General features: G+C 30.8%; 1 protein-coding gene across 3 annotated transcripts in view; it reads right to left on the bottom strand.

The window, feature by feature from the left end:
- The window catches only part of LOC144371484 (zinc finger protein 69-like), a 64,306-nt gene that overhangs the window by 19,231 nt on the left and 27,413 nt on the right, over window positions 1-17,662 (bottom strand). For all 3 annotated transcript variants that reach the window (XM_078033789.1, XM_078033786.1, XM_078033788.1), the window contains exons 3-4: window positions 5,891-6,017; window positions 757-835 (exon numbers count right to left, since the gene is read on the bottom strand). In XM_078033789.1, coding sequence (XP_077889915.1) covers window positions 757-835; window positions 5,891-6,017 — 206 coding nt within the window. The remainder of the gene's footprint in view (window positions 1-756; window positions 836-5,890; window positions 6,018-17,662) is intronic.

The raw sequence follows: 17,662 nt of genomic DNA on the forward strand, positions 1-17,662 counted from the left end.
ACCAAACTTTCCCTGTAAGCACATTTAATTACTGAATTGTTCTTTTCAACAGAAATGTCTTAGTAAGACTTGTTTCAGCATTTCCTTAATCAGCATGTATTTCTTTTAAGTAGAAATACTATGCATGTGTTTAAATTAGACAATCTGTCTATACTGTGTAGAAAATCTTTTTATTACTTTATAAGAAAGACAGATTAGAATGCTGCAACTTTAAAATAATGATCTGTACACTTTTCTCTATCCTGCGCTTATGTCGAGATTATTAAAAGTTTTTAAAACATAACTGACTATAAGCATTTTATAACTTTTTGAGTTTTTTTAATTAAAATGCCTATTTCTATTCTAATCTTATTTCTAAAGCTGAGCAAACTGGTTGTCTTTATTTTTCTAAAGGTATTTTTAAGATACAGCTTCATAATGCCCTGTAAACATTGTGTAAATGTAATTTGATACATGTTTTTGCAATTTAAAATATTGTGTATTGCAAGTGGTTTTACAAAAAATACTGAGTAGTAAAAATTTTACAATTACAATAATGTAATTTAAAGTTTTAACCAAAGAAAACTGAATGGCACTAGTTGAGCAGTCAGTCTTCTGAGATGTTTGTAATAATATAACCTGATGAACTTGTAATTTTCTGAATAAATAATTTTCATGTATTTTTTCCATTCATTAAGACAAATTTTATGAACTTCCCTCTCTTTCAATTTCAATTTCTTGTTTAAAACCAAGTATTAACTGTCCTGCTTTCCATACCTTTGCTTTTTCAAGTTTTGCAAAAAATATTGTATTTCTTGCTCTCCTGAAAATTCTTGGTTTTGATTAGAAGACATACCTAAAAAATAACAGGAAGTTATTTCACTTACTATGGTGAATAACTCTGCAATTATATAAAACTTTATCAAAGTGAGACGAAATAGCCACAGAACAGTATGATTCAAGGATATTATTACTCAAGAAACATATAGAATTTACTACAACATGATGACAAAAGCCTTGAGAACTTTGAAAATTATCTTAAGAAATTATAGCACCACAGATGAGGACAAAATGCAAACTGACTAATATTACTACAACAATGTCAAATCATAGCCCTTCACTTCAACATATTCAGACTCCACCTGTGACTCAAATATTTCAGGAAATGAATATCTCTTATTTTTTTATTTATATTTTATCTTTGGGGGGATTATTTCATAAGAGAACACAGGGGTATTCTATCACCAAACTAGATCCACAGGCATTTCTATGTTTCTATATCTATTTCTATATTTCTATATCTATATACTTTTTTAAAGACAGTTTATCAAAAAGATGCTAAAAATTATTTTAAACTGGCATTCCACTGTCTCAGCTTTCCAGTTATATGGAATTAAATTTATATATCATTGCACATCACCTTTTTTGTTTACTTTGTAACTTCCAAATATTTTCCAAAATGACTATAATGATCTAGTTGAACAGATTTTAAATAGAAAAATCCCAATGAAAATAATAGCTCACACAATAAAAAGTATAATCAACTCAAGCAAACAAACAATGTAATACTAGTAATTGAGATTTCAAAAATTGATGTTGTTAATTATCTAACTAATGCCAGAAATCCACCTGAAATGTATTTAATAAACTATCAATGTAGAAAATTTTAAAAAATAGAAAAAATAGCAACATAAAAGTTAGAAATTATATACTAAAATATTTTTTAAAAACAATGTCTCAGGCTGGGGACACAGCTCACATGTTTGAATTCTTGCCCCACATGCAAAAGAATAGGCTTAGTCCCCAGCAGCGCACGCTGTAACTTCAATCATATTTTTTTATATATATAAAGAAATCACAGGAAAAAATTCAACAGCATAAAAAGAAACACAGTAATAGTAGGATACATCAATCTCCAGTTGATGCAAATTAAAAAAATATATATCACTTCATTAGTACCCAGAAAATAGAAAATCTTCAAAAAGCATTAAAAAATAATTAGGTTTAAAGAGACAATCTTCTTTATAGTGTATGGAATATTGTTCCAAAGAGATCGGGTTAAAAATACAAAACAAATGTTAAATATATTAAAATATTGAAGTTGCTTTATAACATAAAATAATAAGTTGGAAAGCAAAAGTGAAAGTGATATTCAAAATTTATGAATAGGAGTTTAAAGCCAAATTCAGCAATTAAGCAAGGCCCTAAGCAACTTACCTAGGCACTGTCACAAAATAAAATATAAAAACAGCTGCCAGCTGGGCACAGTAATATACAACTGTAATTCAAGCAGCTTGGGAGACTGAAACAGCAGGATTGTGTTCAAAGCCAGCCTCATAAACAGCAATGTGCTAAGCAAATGAAGGAGACCATGATTCTATTTAAAATTTAAAAATTGGGCTTGAGATGTAGCTCAATGGACAAGTGCCCCTGAGGTCAATTCCCAGTACCCTTCCCCAAAAAGAGCTATTGATGTGGCTCAGTGGTTAAGCACCTATTTTAAAAAGAAGTGCAAGTAGCACCCAAAAAAATCTAAGAAGACTATGTAATACCAAACAATCAATATTATTTTGTGTAATCCAAATAAGTTATTTGAACAATTCTTTGGAATATTCTTGGTACATCAATAACTACACATAATAAAAAAATTAAAAGTACTTCCTGATATAAAATAATAAAAGCTACAATATTCAATGGAATGAAGTTAAGTGAGAAAGCAATGAGTAATAAAATTGAAAGTATATCAATTAGCCCTCAACTTGATGGTCAAAATATATTTACAGACCTATTCTCATTAAACAACATTCAAAAGAGAAAAATGTGGCAACTTAATCAAATATCATTTCAAATGACTATATGAAGGCAATTTGGAATGAAAAAGTTAGAAATCTTTTCAAATATAATAAATTATATAATATCTACAATGATCAACATTCAGGAGAGTATGTTAAGTAAAATAATAATTCACCTCCCCCCCCAAAAAAATAAAATAAAAAATAAAATAAAACAAATACCAGGTAATTCTACTTCTGAGAGATATCTGCTGTAGCCAAATATACAGACCAAAAGGAATGGCATTAGGGATGAAAAAGTAAGACAAAGGAGCACTTGTTTGAAGAAAAAATGTGATACAAATTTTCTAGAAAAAAAAAGTTACAAAAAAATTGAATGAACAGAACTGACCAGTAAATTTAAAATATATGAGACAATAAGTTCAGAAAAGATATACAGTTTTGACCACAATTACAAATTTGACAAATATATAAAAAATAAAATAATTGTAAAATCTTCATGGTACCTTTAAAAAGCTCAAGTCTTACTCCTAGACAAAAGAACAGATGCATATATGGAGAGATGATGAATATACCATTAAATCTAGCTACTTGGAAGGCTGAAACATGGAAATATAATTCCAACTTTAGCCACTTAGCAAGAGTCTATTTTAAACTAAAAGTCAAAAGGGGTGATGATGTAGCTCAATATTATAAGAACCTCTGAGTTCAATCTGCTGTTTGTGTGTGTGTGTGTGTGTGTGTGTATATAAACAAAATTTAGATACTTATATGATTAAGCACAAAAGCAGAGTAAATAATCAAAGCACTATATACAATTATATATAAAACAGAGGAAATATTTATACATGTAAGTAAAAGCATAGAAAACTTGATTGAGAATTAGCAGATGGGTCACGTGCAGTTTAATTTTACCTAATGTTGTCCTAAAGTGACAAGTCATAATAATTTCTATTTAATTATTACATATAGATATAAAAACAAAAACAGTATCACTAATGTGATAAAACATAATGAACACTAAAGCTCTCTAAAGAGTGAGATTCAAGAAAGATACAAGAATTAGAGAAATGTTGCCTACAATAATATGAATAATTGTATTATAATAGAAATCTTTCCTTTAATTTTTTTGTAGCTATAGATGGATAGAATGCATTTATTTTATTCATTTATTTTTAGGTAGTGCTAAAGATGTGTGAGGCAAGCCTTCTGCCACTAAATTACAGCCCTAGCCCTGAAAATTCTTCTTTGAACCACATTGATCAGCTATACTTACATAACCACTAGGAGCAGGTATTGTGAAATACTGCTATTCATTACATGGCAGAAAAACTTCACAGAATATTCAATATAAGCATTCATATAAAGTTCTGATGAGAAAAATTTGAATAAATATTTAAATTATATTAAAGACACTCTCCTGTAATATTAATATCTTACAATGGTTTAACCTAGAGATATTTGGAAATGAGCAGATTTTCTAGGGACCCCCCAAATGCAAATAAATGCCAGGTTATGCATATCCTCACAGTCATTGTGGAATAATTTGTAGGGATTCTGACTGTGGAAATATGCAGAGAAGCATTCCTCTGGTGAGAAAACTCCCAAGGGTAACAGTACTTTGTTTCCCTGCCTTAGAATTCCCTGCAATTTTCCCTAGGAACTAGTCAAGTAATTAAATACATGTGCAATGTCAAGCTGCTATGGCAGTGCCATGCTTGAAAAGGTTCTGCACTAGAATGTTATCAGCCTCAAACATAATCTCTGGCACACAACTTCTTGGAATAAAGAAACTCTGTTTTTTACAAGCACAATGTTTCACTGAGCCTAAACCTGTCCACAAAACAGTAAGTTTATAAAATGGACTTTCTTGAGAGCTACACAAAACTCCTAACACTGCACTTTGCAACTTAGTATATAACTGAGAAATAAGCTGCATAATGTTGCTAAGTTTGTAACTTGCCTAGTAATAAAATAAACAGTATGTACTAGTGATGCCAATGACCTAAATTAACCTGTTGATATAAATAAAGCTTGGCAGTTTGGCCTCTCTGTACTATGTCACATTTCCTGTCTCTTGTCTGTGTCTTCTTTTGATTTTCTTTTTTTTTAAAGAGAGACAGGGAGAGGGAGAGAGGGAGAGGGAGAGAAAGGGAGAGATGGAGAGAGGGAGAGAGGGAGAGAGGTAGAGAGGGAGAGAGGGGAGGAGAGGGAGAGGGAGAAGGAGAGGGAGAGGGAGAGGGAGAGAATTTTAATATTTTTTTTCCGGCAGATACAACATCTTTGTTGTATGTGGTGCTGAGGATCGAACCCAGGCTGCAGGAAATCATGCTACCACTTAAGCCACATCCCCAGCCCCTCTTATTTTGATTTTCCTACAATATGTTAATTTAAATGTAGGGAGATCACTGAAGAACAAGAAGGAGCAAAGGAGCTTAAATAATTGATATGCATGGTAAATGGAGAGAATGAAATGCTCTTTAATGATTGCAACTGAAACAAACCTAGGCTTGAAAAAATATTTTCTGTCAGATTTTAGCTTATCAATTAACATTTTTAAATGTGAATTCCTCTTTAATTTTGGACCTTTTATCTGTAATCTTTGCTTCATTGATTTCTACCCAATTTGATATGTCTACTGTCACTTTTCTCTTCAAATCCCAAGGTTATTTCATTGGAGATCAAATGGTGACCAAAGATTACATAGAGACATCAATATTTTTTGATGTAATATGTCACGTTTTGTTATTTTCTTGGAAACTAAAGAAGTCTTTTTAATGTTACCCTTATTAGGAATAAAAAGAAAGAGAAAATATCCTATAAGAGTCTACAAAATTATTTTCTTAAACATTTTTTTTCTAGACAAAAACTCTAAAATACTTTGAAACCATTTTCATTCTCTACATTGTGAGCACTACTTAGAAAAGATAAGTTAAACATAAAAAGAAAAAAAAATCTTTAATATTTCCTTTTCTACATAAACAAATTCCCAATCTTTGTACTAAAAACAAGAAACAAACTTTTTAATGCAGAATAAAATCTATCATAAGATACTGTATAAAGTTAGAAAAATAAATATTGGTTTTGAATTAAAAATTCTGAATGAAATTTAGGCTTACCAATAAAGAGTAGGTTTTTATAGATCTCTAACATCACATCTCCATATAAAGTCTGCTGAGAAGAGTCCAGGAATTTCCATTCCTCTTCAGAAAATTCAATGACCACATCCCTTAATGTCAATGGTTCCTGAAATAAAAATGAAGAAATACATAATACATAAATCATAAGATTAATGACATAGTATTTAATTTCATACAAATTTTAATGAGAGTTAAAAGAGGTGGGTTTCACAAATGGTAGTGATATCAACCATTCAATAAGATACGTTTTTTGTGGTGCCTGGGATTGATCCCAAGGTCTTTTGCATGAAAGGCAAGCACTCTACCAACTGAGCTATATCCTCAGCCTCAATAATTTAATTTAAGAATTAAAATTGGTGGATAATTTTGTTATAATAAAACCCAGGGAGCAGCACATGTAAAGAAAATCAATGAAGCAAAAAAAGTGGAAAAAAATCCAACAAAATTCCAAAGGATAAATAATAGTTGCAATTAGTTATTGAATATTCAAAAGAAGCACAATGAAACAAATCAATGATACTTGAAATATGCATAGCAAAATTGTAAGTAATAACTATACTCATATGACAGTGGTCACCTTAGTGTATAGAAGACATAAGAGATCACTAAAGACACACCAAAACTTTCAACAGTCCACATAATTATTTGAATGTTTATCACCAAAGTTGTCTATCTTCTCATTATTTAAATATAACATAAATCTATACTGTATTTAAAAGAATTACTTTTACAAAATCACAACTCACTTCTAATACAAAAGAATAAAATTTTTAACTATCAAACTATTACAAAACACTTAGGTACTTGGGTGAACTTGAATCACATGGCAAAAAGTTATAACAAAATATAAAAATAAAAAAGCAAATTAAGTGAATAGACTGTTACTCTCTCAGTTCATAAGGAAACAGACATATCAGGTTTACCATTCCCAGATTTGTAAAACCACTCTCACTGTGAAACTCTATCCTCACTTGGCTCATTTCAAAGTAGAAAGTGAGAGAATAATAAGCAGTTAAAAAAAAAATTCTGAACGGTTCTTGTACCCTAAATGCCTCTCTGACAGCTTGGAAATACTCCTTTTACCAGGGTCTCAATTATCACTAGTGAACAAACACATACATGAAGTTAGTTTAACATTCTGATCTGTGATGTCTTTTTTCTGAAACAGCATGTTTTTTTTTTTTTTTTTTTTTTTTTTTTTAATTTAGAGATTTAATCCAGGGGCACTCTACCCCTGAAATGCATTTCAAGAAGTTTTGTTTTTTTTTATTGTGATAAATGGGCTTACAATGTTGCTTAGGGTCTCTGAATTACTGAGTCTTGAATCATATTTACTTTCTTACTACCTTATCTTTCCACATCACTATAATTACAGGTTTGTGCCACCGTTCCTGACTCTGCAACTACTTTTGATACCAAATGTGTAAATTTGCTCAACAACCAATATTTCAACAACTAGTAGTCCAATAATTCAGTTCTGATACCATCTAGTACAGATCCCAAAAGTTTGGTGTTCGCTCCTATCAAATTTTACTAAATGAAGTGCCAGTTTCAAGCCCCAGAATAGAACGATATTCATATTTATAATCAATTTCCTATAAATTAGGGGACTCTACATTTACTCACTCAAGTAATTTATTCTGATAAAAAAATAACACAGTTATGTATACCAGCTTGAGATAAATTATATAAATATGGAAGTTGACAATTGAAACCTTGCATAGAATATAAAAAAAGTCAGAGAAAAATGGGACACTATATAGGCCATTTTAAGAAATAAGTGGTTGAAGATATTACCTCCAATTTTTATGTAGTGCCATAGAAGAGCCCTTTCCCAATGTGATTTAGAAGATCCTAACTATTTTAAATATGCTGATTCAGATACTCATTCTGAATATTCCCATTGTTTTACATAAAATAATATTTAATTGAACACTTTTACATTCAGTGGTAAGAACAAAATATTTGTTTAAAAAAAAAAACAGGTTGGTATTCTTTAGATAATTTCCTTTATATGAAACCCTTAGAATACTGAGCCATCTCATGGCAGCCCAAACCAACATACACAGAATTTTCTTAAAACTCCTAAGTATTCATTGGCTTCAGGGAAAAGGATACTTCATTTGGAATTTTGATTTTTTTTGGTACAGGGGTGTTCTACAACTAAGATATATTCTAGGCCTTTTATTTTTATTTTTTGAGATAGTCTCTCACTAAGTTGCTACACTAAGCTTCAGCTTTGATCTTTCTTCTTCAACCTCCAGGTTGTTGTGATTTCTGGCATGTTACAATATGCCCAGAAAAATATGAATGCTCTAACTTTCTTTGGTCCATTTTCATTTCACCTTATTTATTTGCTATTTCTTCTAAAAAGAAAAACTTGACAGCCTAAGATTTTGGATGCATCCATATCTTATATTTGATGAATTTGAAGTATTGCAAAGTAGATTTAAAAAAACAAAAGCTACTTATTACCTATCTCTTAATTTTTTTCCAATCTGACATTCTAGAAATAGCTCCACAGCAAAGAAAATTATAGCCACAGATACAACTAAGATCTTACTTAACCTTCAATGATGTTCTTTTTCAGGCTCAAAAAATTACCTTAGTTTGAGTATAATTTTATTTGAAATTTGCCTGTATATTTTCTCTTTGGCAACTTTTCTTAATCTTTCAAATATTAGTGATAAATTGCATTTTATAGGTAATAAAAATATTAGACTAAGTGAGACATGCTAAATCCACCATCCTATTTATTTAAATATTTAGTTACCACCCCAAACTTGAGGTATTACATTATGTCTTCCAATTAGCATATACTGAGTTTTTCCTTGAAGACGTGTGCACAAAAACACTAGGATGTTGTTTTTTCTAAATTCTTGCTACAGCTTATTCTCATTTCAAATTCTGGCCCCTTATACTCAATCTTCCCTGCATGAGAAAGAAAAAAGAGGATAAAAATCAAATTTCCCTTTCTTTTCAGTTACACAATCAATAGATCTGAGCAGTAATGTGTTTCTGGGGAGCTGAACCTAACATTTGGGGAAAATAATATTAATATTCCAATATCTGAAGTATTTAGATGAAACCTATAAAGGATATTCCTGTAATCTCTAGAGTATCTAGAGTATCCAGCTAGTCCAACAAGGTGTTCCATTCTCTGACCAAAAGCTGCTCTGTAGGAAGAGAGGATTACACACAGGTTAGCATTCTCTAGGAAATTCAACAAACATGGAACCTGATGAGACCTTGAGTCAGCTTCATGTAATTTTTACCCCAGAGCAACTCAAAGACAAGGCAGATACTGAAGAGACATCATATTCTAAACTTTCTTAAGGGAGACCTAAACTTGCTGTCTATGCTTACGAAAGACAAATAAACAAAAGTTTAAAGATTTTTTTTTATTTTAATATCAAGGATTAAATTCAGCAGTGCCTACACACTGAGAAACATTCACCTCTCCTTTATATTTTTTATTCTCAATATATTAATTCTCTCACTTCAGCCTATTAAAATGCTGAGATTATGAACTTGCATCTTCACACCTGACATTAGGTACAAATACTTTTTAAAGAGTTTCAAGTTATAACCACACGTTCCTCTCATGTAAAAGTACAACCACACAAATGCACACACACACACACACACACACACACACACACACACACACTCACTTTTTAAAATTCCATACAAAGCTAAGAGAAAAGATGAATTAAAACTCTGTGTAATTTGAAATGTTGCAGGGAACAATACTTCATAATATACAGCAGAGAAAATATGGCATTTAGGAAAATCATGCTTGCCTACATTGGAAGATGCATTTAAAAAAGTGGGTGCCCCCTGATAAAAAAAGAGAAAATGAAAACTCCTTGGACCACAACTCCTCTCAAATATGAATTATTTATATGAGTCAAAATTCTCATGTCCTTATCCTGTATTTAACAACCACTCTGAAGGGGTGTAGGTAAGAAAGTACAGAGCTGGTTTCAGGCCAGACAGAGGTCACCATACAGAGGACAAAAAGTAGAATCCTGACTGTCAACCCCATGGGACAGACATGGCAGTATATTGAGCTCTATCAAATTTAGACTAGGGTTAAAATATTACAAAGGTGACCTCAGGAAAGTGCAGTTCTCACAATTAGTTTTGAATACTTTTACTCAGCCCATTTGTTTTTATTTTATAATGCCCAGCCCTGAAGACTTCTTATTTTTAAATACTCTAGACCCTGAAAGTCAGAAGGAAAGGGTCCATTACACAGCCATTCATGCATCCAAAAACCTGGAGGTGTATCAAGAGATTTGCCTGAGACAGAGATAAATTGTTTCCCAGATTTTGAAGCCTTACCTCTATTCTTTGTTTTTCCCTTTGATTCAATAATTATCACCTCAATAATTTTTATTTTATAATTTTTACCTGAATAGAAAAAAATACCATGCTTGGACCCCTATGCCTCTGAGTACAAGGTGAATAATTTCAATTCAGGCTGTAGGACCCAAAAATAACAAAATGTTAATTATACTCCTTCTCAGACAGAGCTTTCTATGTGCAAGAGTACCTGGCCATAAAAGGGGACATAAGTATTTAATGTTGAATATAATTTTATATCAATTATCAATGACAGTAATACCAATGACTGATTCACAAATGCAAATAATAGAGCGAGAATTACTTTACATTTTTGGATTTCATAACCTTCATACTCTGGCTAAATAAGGCTTTTTGTTTGTTTGTTTTTGTTCCAGAGATAGACCCCAGGGATGCATTACTGAGGAACATCTCCAGTTGTTTTCAAAATTTATTTATTTATTTATTTTTTTGCCAGAATCTCACTAAGTGTTTGAGGCTGTCCTTAAGCTTATGATTAACTTTCTTTAGTATCCTGATGCACCAGCATTACAGGTATTCAACAACATGCCCAGCTCATGTTCAGAAATTTTGAAGCAACTAGATTTTATAAAAAGTAGACAATCTTCTACAGCATCATAGTTGGAAGAAATAAAATGATAAATATACGTGTAACTGAACTTTTAGGGTTTGTAAGGAAAACAAAAAAAATAAATAATTATAAGAATGTATAAATAAATTCCTACAAATTCTTAGAACCTATAGGTTATTACAAATAATTGGTACTTTATAATAATTTAAGTTATAAAATAATTAAACATTACATTATATAATAAAATCATGATTATAATTTCCAAGTAATTTTTTTATATTTTAACCCAAATATTCATAATTTTATCATTCCAATATAGAAACAATGAAAACTGTTTGCTAACTTCATGTATTTTTCATTAATTTTTTCAAATCTCACACTTCTTTCCACTTCTAATACTTCTCAATGAAGATCAACCACATTCCAAGAACTCATTAGCCACATGTGTCAAATGGCTGTCACATCACAAGTGTATATCTGATATGCTGTGATTCCCTGGACTGCAGATAATTGAATGACTAAAACCCTTCTTTCTTATCAGAGGTGAGGAAATGTGTCTTCTTTAACAAAATTTCTCCTTTAAACCAAATGAGAAAGAAATGGTATTTTTAGACCCAGGAGTGTGCTATAAGGTGAGAGTTGCCTGAGGCAGGCCATTCTTTCAAACTGAAAACTGTTAAGGTCAGTAGCCTTTTCATATATTAGACAGAAAACAAAGGATGATAAAAATCCAGGGAAAAGTGTCCTCATGTCTTCATATCTGTCAACACCTTGAAACTGAAATTTAGTTGTGAACAAAAAAATCAATTTTTTTTGTTTGTTTTCTCATTGGACCTTCATCCTAGTAATCCAGCTATGGTTGTCTGGTTTATATTTGTTGCAGAGTATGCTGTGAGTTAATGTACTAATAACATTTTCATGTCTACATGAATTTTGGCATTACTCAATATAATTTTATAGGACTTTCAACATTAAATCAAGAAAAATAAATTCAGTGCTTCTTCCAAGCCTAAATCTATGCAGTTAACTTGAAATTAGCATGTGTAAATTCTGGCTTTCTGTTTCTATTAAATGTATTTAAGCTATTAAGTATTACAAAGCTGTTAAGTATCACAAACTACCAGCCAACTAATTCATGATTCAAATGAGCAGTTAATGAGCAAGCCAAATTTGGACTGGGTTTATCTGGGCTATTCTGATTTCAGCAGATACTTTACAAGTGTAAGCTCAGCTACTTGACATGGTTACCCTGTTTCTGGAAGAGAGATGGCTGTCCACTCTGGTCTTTTCATTCTCATCCACATAACCTCTTCTCCTTCATAAGCTTAATATGAACTTCTTCTTCTTAAGATGATGAAGTTTACAAAGACAAAAACAGGAAGAATTCAAGACACTTTAGATCTAAGCACAATACCAGTACATTTGCATATTCTCTCTCTTCTACTTGGTGTAATATAATAGCTATTTTTAAATTCACATATTGGCAAAGAGATACTGCCTCTTCATAAGGACAGTTATAAAAGAATACTGACAATTGCTGGGATACAGGAAAGGATATGGAACTGGAGATATTTTTGCATTTTATGCTTTTTTTCTTTTTTTTCAGAGAATAAGTTTTATGTTTATTCTAAATTAATAAAACTTTACAATGCCACAGGTACTAAAAGGTTATTCAAGTTTTAAACTTAGAATCACAACAGCCTGCCTCAAGAATTCAGATTTTCCCCAGGTCACAATAATCATGAAACTTTTCTAGGGCTCTTGATATAGTTCAATTGAATGCAAAAGACCCTGGGTGTAATTCCCAGCACAAAAAAAATCATAAAAAATTGTTCTAAAAATTAAGAAACTGAAGAATTACACCTATGTTATAGAAGCACAATTTTTTAAGCCTCATATCCTTTACTATTTTTTCCTATTCAAACACTTTTTAGAACATTCAAGTTTGTGTGCATGTGGGTGTGTATGTGTGTGTGTGTGTGTGTGTGTGTGTGTGTGTGTGTGTTTAGTAGGGAATAATTTGGGTAAATCTATTTGGACTATGTTTTGAAATTAAAGCTAAATGATTTATTTTTACTTTTCATCATGAAATAATAGTAAAAATGTGCATAACACATAATGTATCTTCAACTTAGTTTATTCTTTTTTTGGTGTTCATAGTCTACTTATAATTTTTAACCTAGAATAACCCTAGATATTATTTTTAATTAAAGAAAGCAAGAGAACAAGATAGGTATACTGAAAAAATGTTTCCTCCACAACTAGTTTGACTAAACAACTGAAGACATATATATATAAAATTCTTTGATTTTTTTTTCAACATGGCAAATCTATTCTCTATATACCCCCACATGCAAGGCTGAAGTGGGCAACTCTACACAACACACAAGAAAACCACACAGAGCTAATGTGATTTCAACTATAAACCAATGGTTCCTAGTTCTGGCTAAAATGTACAGTCACCTAAAGGGCTCCTTAATTTCCAAAAATAAAAATAAATAAATATTGCATTAAAACAATGTAATCCATATCCCTGGAGAGAAACCCAGGCATGTGTGTCTTTGAAAGATATGAAATAAATTATCATGTGTAGTAAAAACAAAAAACTACTACTTTAAATTAACATCTTTTGATGAATGAGTTGCAAAGACATATAAGATATGTGCTCATTACTTTGGCCACCCAATTTCTCAGTATTTTTTGTTTTTGTGTGTTTTTTTTTAAGCTATGAAATATACTTGTGATAATCAACTAACAAATAAAAAATCTTATTTTTAAATCAAAGTTCTGGAGATTATGGTTGATAAATGCTTGGTGTTATTCCTTTATGTTTGAGGTGAGTGAGCACATTATGACAGAAGCCCATGGCAAACAGAAGCACCAGGTATCAACAATTCTTTTCAAGTACATACTGTACAATGAACTAAACAATTTCAAATATGATTTATTTTTGCAAAGTTTCCACTAAATAAAACACCCTTGAAAATAAACCGTAAATATATGGACTATTATCGGGCAATTATTCAAACCAGAGTGCCTATATTATATTATTGATATCCTTTGCATACACGGATCATTGATATTCATTTTGCCAATTCAACTCAGTTAAAAATTACTGGAAATACACCAGGCACAGTTTTAAGTGCCTTGATTATGAACCACATCATTTTATCAAATAATTTAATTGGAGAAAATTATTTTAAAAATGTGTTAAGCCATGTGTTGTGCTGCATGCCAATAATCCTAGCAATAAATGTAACTTATGCTTTTGGATTGCAAGTTCAATGACAGAATTCATAACATAGTATGGTGTCATTTCAAAGGAAAAAAAGTATATTCACAAAGTGAATATTTTACCAGTGAATGAATGAATATATATATATATATATATATATATATATATCTCCACTGGTGTGTGTGTGTGTGTGTGTGTGTGTGTGTGTGTGTGTGTGTGTGTGTGTTTGGTGATACTTACTTCCACCCTGTGTACTGTGGAAAAAAGTGAATAAAAAATAATGTTTACCAAATGGTTGCTGAATTAAATAAATAAATAAAGTTATGTCCAAGTGTTAGAACATGAATAAATGCTTGAGAATGATAAAATATTAAATAGAAAGAAAACCAATTTGAGATTTATACCAAATCATAAATTGTTACTAGTATTCTGAGAAACATAATTATTTCAGAAACATAACTTTTAAAATTTTCATTAAAGTATGATGCACATATAAAACCACATAAAGCATTTATGAAAAGATTCAGAAGTTACTCAAAAGTAAACACATTTTGTATCAGCCTTGCTCAGTAAAGTCTAAATAAGTTTTTTCATCTACTATCCCAAAGAGAAAAAAGGTTCTTAATAACTAGCATGGGAATGTCTTATTACATAAATGTAAAATGCATCTTAAAAAAGTAAATATTTTACCAGTTACCCAGATTTAATACCTGTGTATTGTATGCCATTTTTATTTTTTTATGCTTCTACCCATTTCACAACATAGGCCAGCCATCCTCCTTGTATATTTATTTTTCAGTGAGGTCATATGTACAAATCTTGAATGTCATAGAAATACATTATACAGTTTTAACAAATTAGAATGTTAAAAACCTTCACTGCTTTTAAGCACAAAGTATTTACATCATTGCTCCCCCCCAAAAAAAAATTTCTTTTACATGCAACTTTGTTTTCCCCAGAATGATGTTACTGTAATGTATTATAAAAACTATAATTTTATTTTGCCTGTCATAATGCAATATAATTTAAATACAGCTGCTGTAAGAGTCAATAATCATGTGTGCATTAGTAAAGTGTTCCTTTTTATTGGTGACTGCTTTTGTATTTTATAGATGCACTACAAATTGTTCATTTCAACATTCAAGAATATTTGAGTTATTTCTTATTTTGGACAATTAGGATGAGTGGGGCCATCAATAATTTTAAACAAATAATTATTCCACTCAGCTTATTCTTTCCTAGTATTTCAATGACACTATATTTTATTTTTACTGGTTGCTAAGAAAATTATAACTCCCATCTTATCATTTCAATTTACTTAGAGCCAATATTACATGAGTTTACTAAATACAAAATAAAAACCTTACCACAGACTATTTATTTTCTCGTACACTTTGTGCAAGTACTATAAATGTTTATGTACACATTATACATCCCAAAATACATTGCATAATTTTTGTACAAAATAACCATAGGTTATTAAAAACAAAGAGAAACAAGTGTCAATCTTAATGTTGCTAATATATGTTAGCCATGGTGGTACACACCTATACTTCCAGTGACTTGGGTGGATGATGCAGTACGATCATAAGGACAAATAGTGCCTCTGCTACTTAGCAAGGCTCTAAGTCACTCAGCAAAACACTGTCTCTAATAAAAATATAAAAAGGGCATGGGAGCACAGGATTCGTCTCAGTGCTTAAGTGTACCTAGGTTCAATCAATGGTACCAAAAAAAAAAAAAGAGAGAAGATTTCTAATATATTACAAAATTTAGGCAGTGTGGTAAAACTTTGACAATAATGCACCACATACAGAATTTAATAGATAATACTGAGAAATTATAAAATGTTATTAGTGACATTTTGGCTGCAATATTAATAGGTATGTAGTTTTTGGTAAATTTTCTTTGCTATGTGCACATATTTCTAAGTATAGATTTTTAATATCAGTATTTATAGGTTGAGATACCATTTAAACAACAGAACTTTTATAATGATTGTTTTATGTTTTACAAGATACTTTTTCTCAGCATTTTAAAGTTTTCAGGAAAGTGAATTCATAAACGATTTCAAAGTCACTAAACACTACCCAATAAGGAGTATAGAGATTCTTTAATACCCCTGGTAAAAACTCTAACACACATTAGAGATGAAAAACACTTCTATGTGACCATTCTGAATTTAAGTCTTCACTCTCAAATTTTTATGTACACAATGACAGCACACTTTAGATAACATTCAGCGAGAAATCTACCAAATTAGTCAGAAGCCCAAGTGCATATGTTTTGTTGACTTTTCCGTTTTGTCTAATATTTTTTTTCTATTTTTACACACTTCATTTATGGTGACCTTGAAAATATCTACTTTTTTAGCTCTGTTGTAACTCATTTTGGGAAAAAACAAAATTAAATAGCAAGAGACACAAGTAAGCTACTTGGTATATACCTTACTTTTACCATATTAAAAACGTTGGTTCGAATCTCAAAAATCTACAATTCAGAAACAAAACAAAACAAAACAAAACAAACAAACAAAAAAAAAAAAACAAGACCACCAAAGAGAAACAAATACATCCACTCAGTGAAAGAAGTGAAAGAAACATGAACCTGTAAATTTTCTGTTCTCAATTAAGTAGATGAGAGAAGCAATAAAGAATTCCTCCAATTTTTAAAAATAAAAACATTTTCAGAAAGTTTGTCACAATCATCCCTACACTTTTGAATACTGCAAAAATAAAATATATTAAAAAGTATTTTTGAACAAAATATTTTATAAAGAATAAGTAATGAGAAGTTATATAAAAGATAGAGTAACATCTGCAGTAAACAGCAGCTAAGATTTTAAATAAATAAATAAATGAAATACTGAAGAATTTGCCTTACCAAGCTCATTCTGTTTCTGAAAATATGCTAGGCAGCTTTCAATTAAACTTGCAAATATATATAAACAACCTGGAAAACCAGTATTTATATTTGATACCTACCACTTTAGGAGGATTCAGTTTGGTTACATTGTCAATTAAACTTGCAAAAAATTCCTAGATTCCTATTGCTACTAAAGGAAATAATCACAAATATAACAGCTTAAAATAATAGAAACTCATTCTTTTATAGTTATGGATGTTTTTATTATCAGGATAGAGGATTAATAACAAATTTTAGCAAAGACACACTCCTTCAGAAACTCTGGAAGAAAATCATTACTGCTTTTAATGGCTATTAGTATTTTTTCTGTGGTTACAAATGTTTCCCTTCTTATAGTACTAATACAGCCTTCAAAAGAATAAAGAGAGACTATACACACACACACACACACACACAGAGAGAGAGAGAGAGAGAGGGAGAGAGAGAGAGAGAGAGGGGAGAGAGAGAGAGAGAGAGAGAGAGAGAGAGAGAGAGAGAGGGAGAGAGAGAGAGAGAGAGAGAGAGAGAGAGAGAGAGAGAGAGAGAGCGCAAGAGGGAATGGTGCTGTCATAACAAGTTACAACATTCAAGCCTCATAGAATCTAAGAATTATAGCAACGTAGATGTTAGATCCTCCATTGAGCTTATTTTTATTCTTGCACAGAGTATTTGA

The sequence above is a fragment of the Ictidomys tridecemlineatus genome, chromosome 16 (assembly GCF_052094955.1).
Source record: "Ictidomys tridecemlineatus isolate mIctTri1 chromosome 16, mIctTri1.hap1, whole genome shotgun sequence".
Taxonomy (NCBI): domain Eukaryota; kingdom Metazoa; phylum Chordata; class Mammalia; order Rodentia; family Sciuridae; genus Ictidomys; species Ictidomys tridecemlineatus.